Below are 14,713 nucleotides of genomic sequence, written 5' to 3' on the forward strand. Positions count from 1 at the left end.
CATCTGCAAAGCTCATCTGCAAATATGACAAGAGAATTCCTAGCCTGTTCCAAAAAAAGAGTTTGTTATCTTAAGATACTCCCCAGAGTTGCAAACCTACAGGGAACAAGAGGTTAAACTTTGCTTAACTGCTTTTCCTTTTCCCCTCTCTCATCCTGTTACTCCCCACCCTGCTGTCCACTCATAACTTCCAGCACACCGAGAGTGAATGACCATGTTTCTCTATCCAGGGGCAGGTCAGAAAACCCACTGGTGTTTCGCAGCACCTGAGGATGGAGTTTGCTGAATAGGGTCAGGCTGTGGTCTCCTCCTTCTCCTGGATTTCTTTCTGAATCGCAGGCCCGTGGCAGATGGTGGCACACCATGTGGAGGCTGCTGTCACTCGGACCTATTTTCTTGTGCTGCGTCTTCCAGGAAAGCGTTGGCATCACCAGGCGATATTTCATCGGAGCAGTGGAGAAAGAATGGAACTATAAGCCCGACAGACAGAATGGGTAATAATACAGCAACTATATATTCTACCAAGGGTTTGGGGGATTTGGTTTCACTAGAAAGTAGAGCTGGGAAGTAGGGGGCCTCCAAATTTTGGGAACACCAGCTGTCATCTCCACTAACCAACTCTTCCTGGTTAAAAGACGGTGGTCCCAATGGTCTTAAGGATTGTAGAGAAAGGATGCAATTTTTGGATACGGTATGACCAACAGCATTATAGTTTTGTACATGTCTATCCTTAATTTGTACCACTTGGCCCCTCCTGTTCAGTTTTTGCTTCTAATCTCCTTAGCCCTGCTTGGCTCCTCTCTGCTGGATGTGCCAGGAGTGAAGGGAAAGAAAACATTTATTTAATGAAGTGTTGACAGTCTGGTTGGCACTGTGCTAAGCAAGTCACAAATCTTGAAGCCTTTCTAGACGCCAACCACAGTTGATGAATAACCATCTGGTCAAGTAGAATGGAAAGGGATGAAAGGAGCAGAGGGAGTTATGGAAGAAAGTCTCCTTCAAGTGGGTGTTATTCAGGTTTACTTTTAGGAAAGGGAGGATAGTACAATAAGAGATAGTCCTTTTGGGTGTAGGAGGTCCTGGATTCTGTCCTTGACATTTCCAATTAAAATTGCTCAGAAGTGCTGGGGAAAATGTCAACTGAAGACACAAGAGAGCTGCTAATACCATTAGTTTATATGATGCCCTCCAGATGTTCCAATGGGAGTAAATAGTCCTGGTAAGCATCTGGATGGAGGAGAAGAAAATGTGGTGATCAAGATGAACCAGTGATCAAGATGAACCAAGATGAACCTCCTACTTTATGGGACTTCCTTAGTGTCCCATTCATAATGTTGTGGTCAAGAAGAAGAAGAAAAAAACAGAACGGGGTTTGATCTGGATTTAAGTTAATTAGCTCTTCCTTTTATCTTTACAATAACATTGTGAGGCTGTTTGCATGAATGGTTCAGAACCATCCAATCCATTTTGCAGCTGAAGAAGGATTTAAACCCAGGTCTCAATAGAAGAGAATATTTGCAGCTCTGGGTTGAACTGTGGAGTCTTTGATGCTCTGTGAGTTTGGTTATTTGTTTGCAGATGTTTCATTGACCAACTAGGTCAGAGCTAGTTAGTTAGTGAGTGAGTTAGTCAGTTAGTTAAGGTAATTAATACCTTAAGAATCACTGTCCTAAAAATATCAACTAGTCCTACAGTTTTGTTATACTGCACCTATTTTTATTTTTGCTTACAGTAATGCTCCGAAGGTGAAGTACAGAAATAATATTATTAAGAAGGTACACGAAATAAAAATGCCAAAATTCAGTTGATTAAAGATATTTAAGGAAACATAGCTTTACATCCATTATCTACATCTCATGAGGTTTTTCTGGGGCCAGTCACAAATAGTGTTAGAATGAATGGCTTTTTTGAACAGTGTACCGTATTGTAGGTTTTCTCTGGAGCAGAGAATATGCTTGTACAAATAAATTAGGATTTGTAATTTGTCAGGGAGAAAAATTTCACCCAGTCAAGAGCTGGAGTGCAGCTGTGATTACGCTAAATCCAGAACATTGATTTAGGGACCATGACAGAAAATTTTGCTGTGAGATTTAAAGATTTCAAATATATGTAAAGAAATTACTAATTTATTCTCTCTCTCTTTCTCTCTTTCAAGCTTATAAATGCAAAGAAGGTAGCTAGAAAAACGGAGTAATTAAACAAAGTGAAGTATTTTAAACAGAACTAAGGGATAGCTGTTCTTTGAGAGGACGGGAGAGAAATCAACCTATAAAATGCTCCAATACTGGAAGTTTTTAAGAAGAGACTGGACAGCCATTTGTCTGAAATGGTATAGGGTTTCCTGCCTGAGCAGGGGGTTGGACTAGATGACCTCCAAGGTCCCTTCCAACTTGTTGTTGTTGTTATTGTTGTTGTTGTTGTTGTTATTATTATTATTATTATTATTATTATTATTATTATTATTATTATTATAGGATAATAGCTTTGGACGAACTGAAATACTACCCAAATATTGAAGAAGTTTTATTTATTATATTGAATCCAGTTAGTCCTCAACTTATAACTGTTCTTTTAGTGACCATTCAAAGTTACAACAGCATTGAAAAAAGTGACTTATGACCCTTTTTCACACTTACCATTGCTGCAGCAGCCCCAGGGTCCCCTAAACAAAATTCAGACACTTGGCAACTGTGTCAGAATCCATTTATATCATTTTCATAAATGTATGTTTAAAACATTATTCCATGGATCCTGCCATCTCCCGAGGAGGAGGGAACGGATGTGTATTGAGCCTGTATTAGGCATTTCAAAGGAAAAGAGAAGCCTTTTGAACTGGGGGAACAAAAGGGTGGGGTTAGGGTAGGAGCATCTGGCTTGTGTCACGGAAGAGAGCAATAAACATAAAAGGTCCTAAGTTCCTTTTTCCCACGAGAGGGATGATACGAGAGGGATGATACGAGGTGAATGATGGGGGACTGACCAAATGGGGTTAAGGGGGGGTTGAACCGGGAACTCTTTATAAGGGTTTAGTTTGTAGAACAATATTAAGTCCTGTCTTGTATTCCTACAACCAAGCATGTCATAGTAAAGATTTCTTTTGGACTAAGATTTGGCTCCAAGAGTTTTGTCTTCCTAAGACGTGGTTTGGGGTGGGTCCTGACAAACTGGCTCATATTTATGACAAGTTGCAGCGTCCCGGGGTCACGTGATCAGCTTTTGCGGTCTTCTGACGAGCAAAGTCAATGGGGAAGCCAGATTCACTTAACAACTGTGTCACTAACTTAATAACTGCAGTGATTCACTTAACAGTGGTGGCAAGAAAGGTCATAAAATGGGGGCAAAATTCACTTAACGAATGTCCCAGCTAGCAGAAATTTTAGGCTCCATTGTGCTCATCCCCTCACAACATCAATGTCTTCTGCAGCAAGCACGGTACAAAAGAGATAGCATGATGTAGCTGCAGAAAAAACAGAAGCTACCATTTAAGAAAACAGATAATTTGATGGCATCACTGCAAACTATGGTCCTCTTTTCCCAAGAAACATTGCAGGACTTTTCTCCACCAGAGGACTCCGTTATTCTTCTCCCTAAAGGTCACTGTTCCATTTCCTAGCCAGCGAAGGCCAAATTGTGAAGGAGAGCTTGAGCACAATGGCATGCAATGTTATTTCTGGCCTCCAGACGGAATTTTGCAGACCAACGACATCAAGTCCTGCCAAATGTTCCAATCCCCCCTCCCACCAAATGTCTTCTCTTTGCAATTTGGCTTTTTCTAAGATGACTACTTTTTTTAAAAAAAAAAAAACTTTGAAAAGTCCTAATGGGGAGCTTTGAGATCTGTCCTCCTTCATCCTCTTTCTTTTGACTCTGGTCTACCTTTCTTGTGATGCTCTTGTGGTGCTGCTGAAATTAAACCTGGTCTTGTTCCTAAATGCTGAAATGAGGAGATCCTTTTGTTTCATGCAGGACTGCATCTTCTGGGGTGGGGGAAGAAGGTAGGCAATAGAGTTTACTTCTAAGATACCTGGACTGTTGTTTTTTCTCTCTCTCTCTCCCCGTTCAATTGGGTCAAATTCTTGGAGACTGCTTGGGAGACGTTCCTGTGAGTTTCTTGGCAAGCCTTTTCAGAAGTGGATTGTCCTTGCCCCCTTTCTTCAGAGGACTGGCCCAGAGACACCCGGCTGAGGCAGAACTAGAACTCAAAGTCTTTTGGTTTCTAAGCTGATGCCTTACCACTGCACCAAACTGGTCCTCCCTGTACTGAAATGAAAATCAAAAGCCACGGCTCTCTTTGATTTGTTTTGCAGTTGCTCCTAGCGCCCGGATTTCCTTGGCTGGTCTGAGTCATCCTAGAGAGAAACTCTTGGAAACCTGCCTGCCGGCCAAGTCTGTTCTTAGCAGGCTTGGATGTCTGACCTCTGATAGCTAGTGGCCCTTCAAAGACTAACTCTTCTTAATTTCTTAGGTCGTCTTCTTCCACCCCAGGCCCTCAATATAAGAAGGCAATTTATTTGGAATATACAGATTCTACATTCAGAGAAGTAAAACCGAAGCCTGCTTGGATGGGTAAGCTAAGGAGTCTTTCCTGCTTATAAGATTGGTACTCTTCTCAGCAAAATTTGGGACTCTTAATGGAGTTGTTCCTGCACTGAAAAACGTCTCAGGTTGATTGACTGCTGTAATATGGAGTCCATGCAACTATCTTAGAAGACTGCTCAGGAACTAGAATTGGTGCAAAATACATTATCTTATTTACTAACTGGGAAGAGGTAGGGAGAACGTCTTGATAATTGTAAGTGAAACAGCTACATTAGCTTCAGCTTTATTTACCGATGGGTTTTCCCACGTTAAAAACAATGAAATAACAAACGACAAATCCACTCCATTTATAATGCATATTTGCTTACCAATATTGGTAGTTAAAAGATCAAGAGAAGGCTGGAAGATCACGTTTGCCTTGTTTATCTAGGTTTATAAATGGAAACACGCTAGGTATGTACTTGAGGAAGATTTATTACAGGAGAAGAAGATCAAAGAGCAGGTGATGTAACAGTAGTCATGAGCCTGTGATTGTGGTGGGTGCATCAAACAAAAGTTTCAAACATTTGCAAATAAAGAAAGAACTGGTCACTTTCACCCAAAGAAATCCAAACATATCCTTGGAATTGTTACCGCTCAATTTAAGGGTTGGGGAGAGGACAATTCTGACGCTCAGTTCCCAATCTTTCCTTCACAATTAGCAGAATTTCCCTCCTCAGCCTGTACCCATTTGTCTTCTTTTCATTAGGTCTTTTGGGCCCCATCATCCAAGCCGAAGTCTATGACAAGGTGGTTGTGACCTTTAAGAATATGGCTTCTCGTCCCTTCAATATCCATGCTAAAGGAGTATCTTACTGGAAACCTTCTGAAGGTGAGAGTGTCTGCCCTACTGTCCATCTTCAAGGTGCTGGTGATGACCTATAAAGCCCTATATGGCTTGGGTCCGGGATATCTGAGGGAGCACCTGCTGCCAGCATCAAGCTCCCTTCGTCCTGTTCGCTCCCACAGGGAGGGTCTTCTCAGGGTGCCGCCGGTAAAAGATTGCCAACGGACAATACCCAGGGGGAGGGCCTTCTCTGTGGGTGCGCCTGCCCTTTGGAACCAGCTGCCTGTAGAGCTTAGGACTGCCCCTGACCTTCGCTCATTCCGCCGGGACCTGAAGACCTGGCTCTTTGAGATTTCTGGCCTGGACTGAGAGTATTAACTGGGGTTTTAATTGTATTTTAATTGTAATTGGGGTTTTTAGTTCAAGGTTAGTGTAATTATTTTAATTGTTTTTAATTTTTGTAATTTGTTGTATTGTTTTAAAAAAAACCTTGTGAACTGCCCTGAGTCCTATGGGAGAAAGGCGGTATATAAGTCTAATAAAATAAAATAAAATAAATAAATAAATCTTGCAGGCTCTTCAAATGATTTCCACAGCTTGTTAAACTCAAGAGGCAGCGCAAAGAGTACAATCAGCTTCAGCCTTTGGATCTAGCGACAGTGCAGCTTGGATGGTTTGAGCTTAGTGTGTTGTGTGACATCAACCTTCACACTCATTGATGGCAGTGCTTATGTCTTTTCAGGGGCAGGCTATGACGATTGGACCAGCCAGCTAGAGAAAAAAGATGATGCTGTGGAACCTGATCACACTCATGTCTATGTGTGGGAGATCTTAGAAGATCAAGGGCCAACTGGATCGGATACACACTGCTTAACTTATGCCTACTCCTCTCATGTGGACAGCGTCAGGGATATTAACTCTGGATTGATTGGACCACTGCTGGTCTGTAAGCCAGGTAAGATTTTTTTTCCAGATTCATAAGGACCTGCTAGCATTCTTTCAGTATTCTTTGTGATTTTAGTCCATATATTCATACCAGATTCACTTGCAGATCCAGTGTGGGTACTTTAAAAATCTTGTTTATGCTTTTTCTACTAGAAAAGCAAGCTAGCTGTGTAGTCTTTTGTATGACATTCCAAATATGCTCCTATGGTAACACCTGGCATTTAGGCAGCATATGTTTCAATACTTATACACTTCCTGGAATCACTGTTATGAAATGAGTGGCCATATAACACATTTATAGTATTGTATTTTTGGGCATAATTATTTAATTCTTTTTAATCTCTTTTTTAACTTTTGTATTTACATTTTGATATTTATTGCCCTGTACACCACCCTGAGTCCTTCGGGAGAAGGGCGGTATAAAAATTTAATAAATAAATAAATAAATAAATAAATAAATAAATAAATAAATAAATAAATAAATAAATAAATAAATATTTCTGAAACATTCCAGTTTAATCCCATATATTATCTCAGTAAAATATCCGCATGCATGATTTTGTTATAACAGCACTATGAAATTAGGAAAAGAAAATATACGGTATCTCTGTTGCACAGGTGTTATGGTAGGAGCATAGAATGTGTAAGGACTGAGAAATTGAAGGTGATTTAAAACTACTCCATGAACTCATAAGTCCTTCCAACGCCTAGCTACCTGAGTGTAACATGGATGATCATTCAGATGATGTAGTAGACCATTAAGACATTTCAGGATACCTGTTTCGCTCCAGTTTAGAAAATCGTTCATCCTCTTAACATTTGTAGAAAGTCTTTTTGCCATTTTGTTTTGATGGTTCCATGGAGTTTCTCCTCTGCAGGAGCTTTGATGAGTATAAAATCCGGGGGCAAAATACAAGAATTTGTGCTGCTGTTTTCTGTATTTGATGAAGGTAAGAGAAGAATGGGGAGGGAGGAGAGAAAGGGGCATGGTTGTGCTCACCTTGTGCGTGTGTTTTTATTCTGTTGAATAAAATCATCCGCAGTCAATACACCTTTCCGCAGGCTTTAAGCTTTGCTTGTTCCTAATGGGTTTAATTCTTCATGTCCAACCAACATTCTAGATTACGTCCCTTGATTATTTGCATACCGTGCTATCTAATTTAACAAATTCCAAGAGAATTCATTTTTATTTTAGTTTCGTTTGGCTTGTAGACTACCATAAGGGTGCAGAACCGGACCGAAAGACAGGATACAGATTACGTGATTATGGTCAAATTGTCCTGAGGACTAGCTTGTCTTCCCAAATAATCAGCAGTAGGAAACTGATTATAGGTTCCACCTGAAAAGGTTGAAGCCTCAATGCCTAATTCTGCTTTATCCTATAATGGGCCTGTAGGACTGGAACAATGGATAACGGTGGGCTCTTTTCTTGGTGATTTGGAGTTCCTTGGATTAAACTCTACCACTTTCATCCTTCTCCCTCTCTTCAATGTCTCCATCAGACAAAAGCTGGTACTCTCATTCTCACATCAGAGGAAACTCAAAGTCTCCATTGACTCAGCATCAATTTCATACCATCAATGGGTTCATTCGTTCTTCTTTGCCTGGTAAGAGTCTGGCCAAAAGGACAGCACTTTTTATGAAACATGTCAACTAACACATGACATTGGAGATAGGCTATTTGGGTCGACAGGGTGCTTGTGTGTGTGTGTGTGTGTGTGTGTGTGCGCGCGCGCGCGCACGCGTGTGATAAATTAAAAAACTGGTGCAGACATTTGAAATCAGTAGAAATAAAAACGATGAACTGATATGATACTGGTGTTTGGGGAGAAATATGTGAAGATGAAAATGTGGTATATCTCTCCTTCTCTGGGATCTATCAAAGAACTACCCAGATCATGTCACTCAATAATGAAAAAAACATGTATGGACTAGAAAAGGAGTGAATGAATAACTCATAAGAAAAGAAAACTCTCTCCAAGTTGCTTTCCATTCTTCATTTTTGTCTCTGTCAAGTTTGGTTTATTGTTCTTGAACATTTATTTTTAAAACTATGCCCAAAGTATGCATTCATTTATATTTCTCCCAACACACGTATTTTTCATTTGCAACTACATTTGCCCTAACGTAAATGCGGTTTCTATGAATATATGCATTGATTCCCAATATATTTATATCACTATTGATTGTCATTATTATGTTAGCCAATTGCAGGGCAGAATTCTGTGAAGGGCACGCTTTGAATGCTCATTCGAATTTTGGATTCCTTCCTTGGTTTGAAAACACAAAGTTGGAATTTTGCACTCCTGCATCTCAACCACACTTTGTCTTGAGCGTCACTAAGCATCTTGCCAAGAAGGTTGTCCTTTTCCCTACCTGCAGATCTCAAGCTGTGTGAGAAGAGGCCTGTCTATTGGTATGTCATTGGCCTGGGCACCAGGCCTGAAATCCACTCCATACTTTTTGAGGGTCACAGTTTTTTGGTGAGAGAACATCGGCACGCCACCCTGGACATCTCCCCCGCCGCTTTCCTCACTGCTGAGACAACACCCAGAACTAATGGCACATTTCGGATGTTCTGCCAGATTCCATCACATCAGCAAGGTACCTGTCTATGGAGATTCCCAGTCATCCAGGTCATGGTTGAAACCCAAACTGCTTTTTCAGGAGACAACTGGACTTCCTTGTTTTTCTTTGAAAGACGTTTCGCTTCTCATCCAAGAAGCTTCTTCAGCTCTGACCGGATGGTAGCGAAGGGAAGGATTCAGTCAGAGCTGAGGAAGCTTCTTGGATGAGAAGCGAAATGTCTTCAAAGAAAAACAAGGAAGTCCAGTTGCCTCCTGAAAAAGCAGTTTTGGGTTTAGCCATGGTCCTTCCTAAAAGGACCATCCAGTTGTCCTGCAAGGTAGACTTGTAAGCCAGAGCACTGCCCTCAGTGCAATTGAGTTTGAGGTGCAGTGTCTATGGAGATTCTCAGTCATCCTGGTCATGGTTGTCCCAAAGGTGTTTTTTCAGGGGTCAAGTGGATGTTCTTGATTTTCTTTGAAGACATTTCTTCAAAGGACACAGAAAACCTCCAAATGGCCTGAACGGCTCTCTAAAAGAATGCAAATGACCAGCAGTCTGCAAGGAATATAAATCCTTCCATTCCCCACCATCCAGTCAGAGCTGAAGAAGCTTCTTGGATGAGAAGCGAAACTCTTCAAAGAAAGACAAGAAAGTCCAGTTGTCTCCTGAAAAAGCACCTTTTGGGACATCAGCAAGGTACCAGCTTTTAGCAATTAAACAACAACACAATTGAAGGTGTCAGAGATACAGGGCAGACTCTTTATGTAAGGGCAGGAGAATTTATCAAGTTTTATTTATTTTTATTTTCAGCATTCAGCCAGGGTGGAATTTTTCCCCCTATGTTTAATGTTGGACTTATTTGATGTCATTTTTTTTCTATTTTTCCCTTTTTCGTACACATTTCTTTCCCTGTTGTTGTTACTATTGGATGTATGTTTTTTCTGGGTGTTTTTTTCTGTTTTGTATTTTATTCCCATTGTCAAAACCTAGCAAATATATATATTTAAAAATGTGTCGTGCCAGATCGTGTTGTAAGGAAACGGAACATTCGGTGACTTGCAATTTGGAAGTAATAAGGCACCAGATCTGAAGTGCAGGTTGACTGTCACAGCGAGCACTTTGCTTCCAACAGAAGGAAGGTGAGACCTGGCTAACATCTGGTTTTCCCTTTGATTCCAGCTGGCATGGAAGCCTTAATTCAAGTGGAGGTTTGCCCAGAACCTCTTCAGAAGAAGCTGAAGATGGCAGAACCATCTCCCAGTGAGGACTATTATGATAATTATGAGGAGGATATAGAGAGTACGGTGATAGACATGGATGAGTTTTCACCAAGGATTTCTGGACGTGCTCGCGCCAAAAGACTGCCTGTGACCTGGAGGCATTATATTGCTGCCGTGGAAGGTGATTGGGACTATGCCCCAGTGAAGCCCACTAATCTGGACAGGTAACGACTTCAAGTAATTATGACGTTCGTATCAAGCCTTTCGTGACTGGAAAATTCAGAAACAACAAAAGACGGTTACCGATAGTAAATTACAGATGCTTGAAATTACTATAGTAGTTCTGCAGATCAACTTGCACCTAGCATAGTTAAGGTGGAATAAATTTTTCTCTCGTACTTCTGCCTTTCTTGGATGGCTTTTGCCACAGTCCTGTTTCCTTCCCTATAGTTACAAGGTCTGCTAGACCAGCGGTCCCCAACCTTTCCAGCTTGGCAGCCCGGCCCAGAGTATGAGTGGCAGGTGCACGTACATTTGTGCACGGGACGTGCATGTGCACCCTCCACTCGGGCAAGTGGAGCTTCATGCATGAGCTTTCACGAGTGGAGGGTGCTTGCCCTTGCACGCGAATCTCCACTCAAGCGAGCGGCAGGAGGACAATTATGTGGAAGGCACCTGCTCGCCCGCAAAGCTCCACTTGTGCGAGTGGAAGGCACACATGCATGAAGCTCCATTCACATGAATGGAGTTTCCTGTGTAAATGCAAGCACCCTCCACTCTCACAAATGGAGCTTCATGGGTGTGCACTTGCCCATTTCTCCTGTGGCCTGGTTTTGAATAGGCTGTGGCTTGGTAGAGGGCCACATCCTGGGGGGTTGGGGACCCATGTGCAAGACATTCCATTAATTCATAAGGCCTAGGGAGCTATGGCATCAAAGTAAACAGTGTTTGGATCAACAATTTAAGACATGCCGACTATACAGTTCTGCTTGCCAGTAAGAATAAAGATCTTCAACTCCTCATCAACAGAGTCCCAGAAATATCTGAAAAATACGGCTTGAAGCTTAACACCTCAAAAACCAAGATCCTGGTGGTCAGCAAGCAACCCGTTAATTTGCCACCAATAAATTCGGAAGGAATACCATTAGAAAAAGTTGAAAGGATCACGCACCTCGGTTCTAATTTACATGAAAGCTGGGACGTGACCACTGAAGTAAAGACAAGCATAGAGAAAGCTCGAACAGCACTCTTCGAAATGAAAAAGGTCTTCTGCAGTCATGATTGAAAGTCAGGCTTGTCAGATGTTATATTTTTTTCCTATCCTGCTCTATGGAGTAGAGAGTTGGTCTCTGACAGAAGGCCACCTGAAGAGACTAGAAGCATTTGAAATGGGGATTGACAGGCGGCTGTTACGTATACGCTGGGTTGACAAGATCAGAAATGAGGAGGTGATAAGCCGCCTGGGAAAGCCAAGCGAAATCATCAAAACAATTAAAAAAACGAAAGTTAGAATATTTTAGATATGTGATGCGACACCCAGAAAAATACAGCATGCTCCATTTAATCCTCCAGGGAAAGACTGAAGGCAAATGAGGTCCAGGCAGAAGAAGAACATCATGGCTTCCAAATCTAAGGGACTGGTTTGGACAAAACTCAGCACCACTTTTTCGTCCGGCTGCTGATAAAAACAGGATCACCAACATGATCGCCAACGTCCGATAACGGATATGGCACAAGAGGGAGCTATGGTGATGATGAATCATCAAAGGATTGGCCTCTGTTACAAGTAGACAACTGTCCAATAGGACGGAGATAGATGAACACATATGAACTGGACACACTAGAGGTTGGCTGCTTCTGTGAAAAGAAGTGAAAGAAAAGTGCTAATTCTTTAATCTGTCATGGCAGGTTAAGGAGGAGGGATTAGATTATAGCAGTATGGAAAATACATTGGACAACCATTGTCTGGCAGCATCCTGTGCAATATAATCAGCATCATGTGAATGAGGGTCAAACTGAAAAGTCTTTGGCAGTTCGATGATGCTTAACTAATGGACCTTTGAATAACTAGGGACTTGCTAAACCATTGGTCGTGGTGTTATCCATTCAATCGTGTCCAACTCTTGGCGATTCTGTGGGCCAGTCTCTTCACATCTTCCAATCTTACACGACTTCTTTGAGGTTTTCCATGCTCTGGTTGGTGTTAGCCTTGATGGTGGCTAAACCATTACAGATCTAATATTCTGTTGACTTGCACCCATGGCTTTCTGTTCTCCTCTGCAGCACTTACAGCAAATCTCTGGAAAACGGCCCCCAGCAAATCGGGTCCAAGTATAAGAAAGCCATGTTTGTGGAATATGAGGATGCGACTTTCAGCAAGCGAAAGGCATCCAAACCAGATCATTTGGGCATCCTGGGACCTGTCCTCAAAGGAGAAGCTGGCGACGAGTTTATTGTAAGTGATGAAACGGAGATGCTCTTCTCTGGGAATGTTCTCGTGATCGATAGTGGTGCCAGGCAGACAGATACTCTTGGACCAGTCTGGGAATCCTTTGGTCCTTACAATATTAAAGAACCCTAGGCTTGGAAGGATGGGACCTTGAAAGGAATCCTCAGATCATCCCAGACCAAGGACTGTCCAATCTTTTCTTGGAAATCTCCGGATGATGGAGCATCCGTGACTTCAGAAGGTTGGCTGTTCCATTGTCTAATAGCTTTCTCAGTCTTTGGTGAGCTGTCCAGACTCCATGATCAAAGCTACAGAAGGATCCTTCTGTAGTTTCCATATCAAAATCTTAATGGACTCTATCGGAAATGTTCAGTTCATTTAGTTATTCTATGGGGTGGGAAATATTTGAGGGCTATCAGCCATGTTTGACCAGTTTGTTGACTTGTGCATACTTTGAAATTGTTTACAAAGAATCACTTTGGACCACTTGTGTATCCCAGGGATAGTCAGGAAAGTTGAGAGCCAAGAGAAGAAATATATCATGTTAAAATGATGGAAAAAGGAGGCAAATGGATACAACAAAGGCTTTGTTATGACTAAGTTCCAACACATTTCAAAGCAATACCTCTTCATTAAGAGACTGAAAAAAATAGGTAAAATAGCATAGTGTAGTGTACTAAGCACTATAAGAGTAAATAGGATGCTGGTATAATGCATATTCAATAATCTGAATAAATAAAATCTGCGTTCACCAAAGGTTTGGCCTACTCGCATCTGTTAGTTAGATCAAAGACTTTTTTTAGACCTGCTTTCTGCTTTTTTCCACCAATTCATTAGGCGCCTCATTTTTTTCTGATAGAACTTATCAATGTTGATGTTGATTGCACCAGGTCTGCCTTAGTTAATTAGCAGTAAATTGATTGCTTTTATTGATTGTAAACGCTCTCGTGTCCTTGAGGGAAATAAGCAATTGATAAAAGTTTGCACTGCATAAATAAACAAGCAAACGAACCAATCAACCAGTTTTCAAGATTCCATGAAAGCTTGAATAGAAAGAAAAATTCACTCATTCTAGTTACTGTTAAGTCTGAGAAAAATCCTTAGCGAAAGGTGGTGTGTTCACATTTATTTTGTTAAAAATGTAAGATATTTATTTATGGTAACAAAACAATCTTTAATTTGATCTAAAAGTAACCCTAAAAAATTTAAACTACAAACAAACGAGGAAGAAAATTATTGGTTTGACAATAAATTCACTGCTATAATGTCAACAACGCAAGGTATGATTGTAAGACACAGTACCACAAAATCTCTGCTACAATAACACACATTGCTGCATCTTTCAATTGGCAGAAAATATTGCCTTTTTCAAAACAGAGAGATCACACATTTCCAGGAATATAACTTTTCCATTCTTTTCACTGCAATATTTATTACTGCAAAGCATGGGGAAATTTAAAGTATAGTGTCCTTTGGTATTCAAAAATAAAAAATACTTTTCTGCGTGTTACTGGACCCCAATATCCCTCTAATAATGGCAGAATTGGGATTAAATATGATCTAGAACAGGGGTGTCAAACTCACACATTGTGCCCACCCCGTATCACGACTTTTTTTCCATTGCCAGCAACGGGGTGGGCACGGTTTTGCCAAGACACCTCCGGCCCGCAGGCCAGCAGTTTGACACCCCTGATCTAGAAGATCCCAGATCTTTCTTTATCTATTTTGATATATTTCACACGGTATATTGCTCCACATCTAGAATGCTGCAAAGAGACTGAATGGAATATCAAACTGTCTCGTTTCAGATTCTGTTTAAGAATTTGGCCAGCCGGCCATACAACATTTACCCTCACGGAATCACCAGTGTCACCTCCCTTCACCCTATTGGAAGTGCCCGACGTAAGACTGGCAGAAGGGGAAATATCCTGGAAAGTGGCTGTGGAAGGGTGGTGGGCACAACTCTCTTGCTGCATTCACACGTAATCCGGAAGTAGGGTGAGGGAGGGAGGGATCCAACCAGCCAAGATGGTTCACAGATCATGCTGAGACCTCAGCTTTGATCTGTGACACTGATCTGAATATTGCGTTCTGTGCTAAATCAAACATGAGAAGTCGAGCAGTTGGGGCCAATGTAAGATGCCCATTATATGCTTACTGTTACAT

General features: G+C 41.4%; 1 protein-coding gene across 1 annotated transcript in view; it reads left to right on the top strand.

The window, feature by feature from the left end:
- Positions 1 to 244: 244 nt before the first annotated feature.
- F8 (coagulation factor VIII) overlaps positions 245 to 14,713 on the top strand; it is a 38,645-nt gene continuing 24,176 nt past the window's right edge. The window contains exons 1-10 of the mRNA XM_083371856.1: positions 245 to 494; positions 4,466 to 4,566; positions 5,288 to 5,410; positions 6,108 to 6,320; positions 7,189 to 7,260; positions 7,813 to 7,917; positions 8,693 to 8,914; positions 10,058 to 10,322; positions 12,382 to 12,553; positions 14,356 to 14,449. Of these exons, the coding sequence (XP_083227982.1) occupies positions 364 to 494; positions 4,466 to 4,566; positions 5,288 to 5,410; positions 6,108 to 6,320; positions 7,189 to 7,260; positions 7,813 to 7,917; positions 8,693 to 8,914; positions 10,058 to 10,322; positions 12,382 to 12,553; positions 14,356 to 14,449 (1,498 nt within the window). The 5' untranslated portion in view covers positions 245 to 363. The remainder of the gene's footprint in view (positions 495 to 4,465; positions 4,567 to 5,287; positions 5,411 to 6,107; positions 6,321 to 7,188; positions 7,261 to 7,812; positions 7,918 to 8,692; positions 8,915 to 10,057; positions 10,323 to 12,381; positions 12,554 to 14,355; positions 14,450 to 14,713) is intronic.

Source organism: Vipera ursinii (assembly GCF_947247035.1).
Source record: "Vipera ursinii genome assembly, chromosome: 12".
NCBI classification, from domain to species: domain Eukaryota; kingdom Metazoa; phylum Chordata; class Lepidosauria; order Squamata; family Viperidae; genus Vipera; species Vipera ursinii.